Raw genomic sequence first — 5,735 nt, 5'->3', positions numbered from 1 at the left:
TGCTGGATCCGCTCCTCTGCTATCAACGAGAGGAACGTTCCTCAATCCTCAACAGACAACGAAAGAGCCACTTTTTGGTTGTTAAAAAAAGGTGCGCTCGTTCAAGCGTTCGATCTTCGATCCTTCGCTGGCTGTGCTGATTTAAATCTATAGGTTCTGTTGTGTCTCGTGTCGCAAGTTCAGTGACGATTCTCGATTCGGCCAATCAGTGATCCGCAGTTTACACGTCACGTCACGGTTCACTTGGAACCTCAACCGAGGAGGTACTAAAAAAAGTACCAGGTACCAGGTACTGTACCCAGTGGAAAACCCCCCAAAAGTGAACCGTACCGAGCCGTACCGTGCAGTGGAAAAGCGCGTGTGTGTGTGTGAGTGTGTTTGACTGTGTGTTTGAGTGTGTGTGTGAGTGTGAGTGTGTGTGAGTGTGTTTGAGTGTGTGTGAGTGTGTGTGTGTTTGAGTGTGTGTCAGTGTGAGTGTGTTTGAGTGTGTGTGTGTTTGAGTGTGAGTGTGTGTGAGTGTTTGAGTGTGTGTGAGTGTGAGTGTGAGTGAGTGGGTTTGAGTGTGTGTGAGTGTGAGTGTGAGTGAGTGGGTTTGAGTGTGTGTGAGTGTGAGTGTGAGTGAGTGGGTTTGAGTGTGTGTGAGTGTGAGTGTGAGTGAGTGGGTTTGAGTGTGTGTGAGTGTGAGTGTGAGTGAGTGGGTTTGAGTGTGTGTGAGTGTGAGTGTGAGTGAGTGGGTTTGAGTGTGTGTGAGTGTGAGTGTGAGTGAGTGGGTTTGAGTGTGTGTGAGTGTGAGTGTGAGTGAGTGGGTTTGAGTGTGTGTGAGTGTGAGTGTGAGTGAGTGGGTTTGAGTGTGTGTGAGTGTGAGTGTGAGTGAGTGGGTTTGAGTGTGTGTGAGTGTGAGTGTGAGTGAGTGGGTTTGAGTGTGTGTGAGTGTGAGTGTGAGTGAGTGGGTTTGAGTGTGTGTGAGTGTGAGTGTGAGTGAGTGGGTTTGAGTGTGTGTGAGTGTGAGTGTGAGTGAGTGGGTTTGAGTGTGTGTGAGTGTGAGTGTGAGTGAGTGGGTTTGAGTGTGTGTGAGTGTGAGTGTGAGTGAGTGGGTTTGAGTGTGTGTGAGTGTGAGTGTGAGTGAGTGGGTTTGAGTGTGTGTGAGTGTGAGTGTGAGTGAGTGGGTTTGAGTGTGTGTGAGTGTGAGTGTGAGTGAGTGGGTTTGAGTGTGTGTGAGTGTGAGTGTGAGTGAGTGGGTTTGAGTGTGTGTGAGTGTGAGTGTGAGTGAGTGGGTTTGAGTGTGTGTGAGTGTGAGTGTGAGTGAGTGGGTTTGAGTGTGTGTGAGTGTGAGTGTGAGTGAGTGGGTTTGAGTGTGTGTGAGTGTGAGTGTGAGTGAGTGGGTTTGAGTGTGTGTGAGTGTGAGTGTGAGTGAGTGGGTTTGAGTGTGTGTGAGTGTGAGTGTGAGTGAGTGGGTTTGAGTGTGTGTGAGTGTGAGTGTGAGTGAGTGGGTTTGAGTGTGTGTGAGTGTGAGTGTGAGTGAGTGGGTTTGAGTGTGTGTGAGTGTGAGTGTGAGTGAGTGGGTTTGAGTGTGTGTGAGTGTGAGTGTGAGTGAGTGGGTTTGAGTGTGTGTGAGTGTGAGTGTGAGTGAGTGGGTTTGAGTGTGTGTGAGTGTGAGTGTGAGTGAGTGGGTTTGAGTGTGTGTGAGTGTGAGTGTGAGTGAGTGGGTTTGAGTGTGTGTGAGTGTGAGTGTGAGTGAGTGGGTTTGAGTGTGTGTGAGTGTGAGTGTGAGTGAGTGGGTTTGAGTGTGTGTGAGTGTGAGTGTGAGTGAGTGGGTTTGAGTGTGTGTGAGTGTGAGTGTGAGTGAGTGGGTTTGAGTGTGTGTGAGTGTGAGTGTGAGTGAGTGGGTTTGAGTGTGTGTGAGTGTGAGTGTGAGTGAGTGGGTTTGAGTGTGTGTGAGTGTGAGTGTGAGTGAGTGGGTTTGAGTGTGTGTGAGTGTGAGTGTGAGTGAGTGGGTTTGAGTGTGTGTGAGTGTGAGTGTGAGTGAGTGGGTTTGAGTGTGTGTGAGTGTGAGTGTGAGTGAGTGGGTTTGAGTGTGTGTGAGTGTGAGTGTGAGTGAGTGGGTTTGAGTGTGTGTGAGTGTGAGTGTGAGTGAGTGGGTTTGAGTGTGTGTGAGTGTGAGTGTGAGTGAGTGGGTTTGAGTGTGTGTGAGTGTGAGTGTGAGTGAGTGGGTTTGAGTGTGTGTGAGTGTGAGTGTGAGTGAGTGGGTTTGAGTGTGTGTGAGTGTGAGTGTGAGTGAGTGGGTTTGAGTGTGTGTGAGTGTGAGTGTGAGTGAGTGGGTTTGAGTGTGTGTGAGTGTGAGTGTGAGTGAGTGGGTTTGAGTGTGTGTGAGTGTGAGTGTGAGTGAGTGGGTTTGAGTGTGTGTGAGTGTGAGTGTGAGTGAGTGGGTTTGAGTGTGTGTGAGTGTGAGTGTGAGTGAGTGGGTTTGAGTGTGTGTGAGTGTGAGTGTGAGTGAGTGGGTTTGAGTGTGTGTGAGTGTGAGTGTGAGTGAGTGGGTTTGAGTGTGTGTGAGTGTGAGTGTGAGTGAGTGGGTTTGAGTGTGTGTGAGTGTGAGTGTGAGTGAGTGGGTTTGAGTGTGTGTGAGTGTGAGTGTGAGTGAGTGGGTTTGAGTGTGTGTGAGTGTGAGTGTGAGTGAGTGGGTTTGAGTGTGTGTGAGTGTGAGTGTGAGTGAGTGGGTTTGAGTGTGTGTGAGTGTGAGTGTGAGTGAGTGGGTTTGAGTGTGTGTGAGTGTGAGTGTGAGTGAGTGGGTTTGAGTGTGTGTGAGTGTGAGTGTGAGTGAGTGGGTTTGAGTGTGTGTGAGTGTGAGTGTGAGTGAGTGGGTTTGAGTGTGTGTGAGTGTGAGTGTGAGTGAGTGGGTTTGAGTGTGTGTGAGTGTGAGTGTGAGTGAGTGGGTTTGAGTGTGTGTGAGTGTGAGTGTGAGTGAGTGGGTTTGAGTGTGTGTGAGTGTGAGTGTGAGTGTGTGTGTGTGTGAGAGAGAGTGTGTGTGAGTGTGTGTGTGTGTGTGTGAGAGTGTGTGTTTGTGTGTGTGAGTGTGTGTGTGACCTGCAGGCTCTGTCCGATCTCCAGCAGCGCGTGTACGTTGTCCTGGTTGAGCTCCAGGTGAGAGGTGTACATGTAGTCCAGCACCTGCCCGATGCCGCCCACGTCCTGGATGGCCAGGTGGAAAACATCGCTCTTCTGCGCCGGAGAGTTCTGGAACAGAGACCTGCGGAGCACAGGTGCGTCCAGGTGAGCGCGAGCGGGAGGGAGGGAGCGTGCGCGCCGCCGCTGACGTCACGCAGGCCTCACCTGAAGTACGCGCTGAAGGCGGCGAGCACGTTCTTGTGCGCTTTGAAGCTGACGCCCTTCACCACCAGCATGCAGTCACACAGCAGGCCCTGGATGCGCTGCTCCTGCAGCTGCTGCAGCACGTACACGCTGTGGCTGCTCACGCTGTCCATCTGCGCAGACGCAGTTCATCGTGTTTCATATCTCCAGCAGCTTAATGTGGGGCTTGGTTAGTTTCACACTTACTAAATATCATTCATTGCCTCCGTATAAAACCGTCTGTGTCTACGAGAATAACTATAGTAATATAGTGAAAGCAACCCGCGTGTGTATAAAGCAGAATGAAGAAAGATTCTCTCATCTTACCTTTCACGCGGATAAACAGGCACTGGGCGCCCACGTCATTTCCTCTTTTCACAATAAAAGTCTTTTTGTTTTTTTACGCGTTCTGTCTGATTTTAACGCAGATTATAAATTCAGAATGATAAAATACACTTTATTATTGGTAGGTTAGCTTTTGTTTTAAAAAAAGAACGCCTTATACTGCGTTGTCATTTATTATGAGTTGTATTTTTTTTCCATATTCCATTTAGGGTCTTTGTTAACTTTTTTTGTAAATTAAAAAAAAAGCGGAAATCAAATAAATTATAAAAGTTAGATGAAAAACTTAAACTAAACGAAAAAGAGAATTGGCAACTATGTGTAAGTTGAAGCAATAAAATTACTAATTAGAAATAAATAAAAATCTAAAACTGAAATAAAAATGAAACAAGCATGCATAGTACCCCCCAACCCAATTTAATACAAATTACAAAAGCACATAACAAAATTATATACATTAAATTGAAAATATTTGAATTCAAAATATTAATTAAAAATTACATATACACTGATAACATCTAAAAAAAATCATATTCATTTCACCCATATACAAAGTTTATTTCTTTTCCTAAATCCCCGTTCTGTTGTTGTTGTTTTTTTGTTCATGTGTTCGCGGAGCTTGTATTATTTCCTGTTTCCTGTTTCCTGATTCCGTTCAGAGCGGCACCGCGTGTTTCAAGACACTCGCGTGTTTTTACTTTAAACAACGACAAGTTCAGTTAATACCGGAGACGCGCTCACGGGGCTCAAGAGAACCGGACCGGCGAACCGAGTCACTTGAGTGATATATTAACGCGTGTGAAGGAGATAATTAGAGATCAGCCGCTGCTCTTCATCAGAGAATCACAGATCCGCTTTATTAAGGTAACATGAATCATTATCTGAGATATAACGTTACATCCCGCACTCAGCGGATGCAGTGAGACTGAAGGCGTGTGTGTTCCTCAGGATCAGCTGCTGGGCTTCAGGATGGTGGTCTTCACGTGTGGCTCCTGCGGCGAGTCTCTGAAGAAAGCTCAAGTGGAGAAGCACGTGCTGAAGTGCCGCGCCTGTCAGGTTCTGTCCTGCATCGACTGCAGCAAAGACTTCTGGTAGGAGCTTCTCTGGTGTTCAGCGTGTGTTGTGTAGGGCTGGGAAGATAAAGTAAGATTCTGAGATTTCCAGAATGCATGGCGATTCTTTCTCGAGTGGATTCTGAGGTTAGTTTTGAACAGCAGATGGCGCTGCATGCTTTAGAAACAGCCGTACTCTGTTCGTTTCCAAATCCTTACACACACTTGAACCTAAAATAATCATTCATAAGATTCGAAAAGATTGAAGCGAATCACAAGGGTGTTCACTGTGGGCTGTGTTTACATTAATCTGGCGTCATAAAAGCATTCTGAGCCGAGGTGCAATTACAGACTCAGCCGAACACACAAGCGCTCTTCAGCTCTTCGTCATGAGTGTTTGAGTGTGTGGATAAAAACTAGAGTAGAGTGCCATCTGCTGCTAAAATCTAAGCTCAGAATCCATTCCAGAGAGAATCATGCATTCGGACGATCTCAGAATCAGTCCACGAATAGATTCTGCATCGATTTATCGTCGCAGCCCTAGTGTTGCGCTGATGGCAAGCGTGTGATGATATGGCAAGCCAGAGTATTCATATACGCCTGGTCAGGCGTCTGATTGCACACTGACCCGTCAAAAGCGTGCAATTTTACAGCAAAACGCGCATCCTCCACGTGTGATTTGCTATAAAAACAGGCGTCTGATTGCACACTGACCCGTCAAAAGCGTGCGATTTTACAGCAAAACACGCGTCCTCCACGTGTGATTTGCTATAAAAGCGCACGTTCTTGACGCGCGCTTTGGAGTCACTGAAAACGTGTGTTTGTGACGTGAGTTTATCATAACAAAAAATGGGCGTCGAATACGTGCGTTTTGAGTAGGACATGTGTGGTGATGATGGTGAGCTTGTGATGGTGATGATGGTGAGCTTGTGATGGTGATGATGGTGAGCTTGTGATGGTGATGATGGTGAGCTTGTGATGGTGATGATGGTGAGC

At 47.2% G+C, this 5,735-nt stretch overlaps 2 protein-coding genes across 3 annotated transcripts in view; one reads left to right on the top strand and one right to left on the bottom strand.

The window, feature by feature from the left end:
• zbtb49 (zinc finger and BTB domain containing 49) overlaps window positions 1–3,759 on the bottom strand; it is a 10,569-nt gene extending 6,810 nt beyond the window's left edge. The window contains exons 1-3 of the mRNA XM_016502728.1: window positions 3,673–3,759; window positions 3,328–3,479; window positions 3,082–3,244 (exon numbers count right to left, since the gene is read on the bottom strand). Of these exons, the coding sequence (XP_016358214.1) occupies window positions 3,082–3,244; window positions 3,328–3,479 (315 nt within the window). The 5' untranslated portion in view covers window positions 3,673–3,759. The remainder of the gene's footprint in view (window positions 1–3,081; window positions 3,245–3,327; window positions 3,480–3,672) is intronic.
• Window positions 3,760–4,281: 522 nt separating this feature from the next.
• Window positions 4,282–5,735, top strand: part of lyar (Ly1 antibody reactive homolog (mouse)) — a 12,831-nt gene continuing 11,377 nt past the window's right edge. The window contains exons 1-2 of one of the 2 annotated variants that reach the window (XM_016502726.1): window positions 4,282–4,551; window positions 4,636–4,778. In XM_016502726.1, coding sequence (XP_016358212.1) covers window positions 4,657–4,778 — 122 coding nt within the window. In that variant the 5' untranslated portion in view covers window positions 4,282–4,551; window positions 4,636–4,656. The remainder of the gene's footprint in view (window positions 4,552–4,635; window positions 4,779–5,735) is intronic. The other variant, XM_016502727.1, reaches the window with a different exon arrangement.

The sequence above is a fragment of the Sinocyclocheilus anshuiensis genome, unplaced genomic scaffold (assembly GCF_001515605.1).
Source record: "Sinocyclocheilus anshuiensis isolate Anshui unplaced genomic scaffold, SAMN03320099.WGS_v1.1 scaffold1750, whole genome shotgun sequence".
Classification (NCBI taxonomy): domain Eukaryota; kingdom Metazoa; phylum Chordata; class Actinopteri; order Cypriniformes; family Cyprinidae; genus Sinocyclocheilus; species Sinocyclocheilus anshuiensis.
The sequence above is the reverse complement of the archived record's forward strand: the minus strand, read 5'-3'. Positions and strand labels throughout refer to the sequence as shown.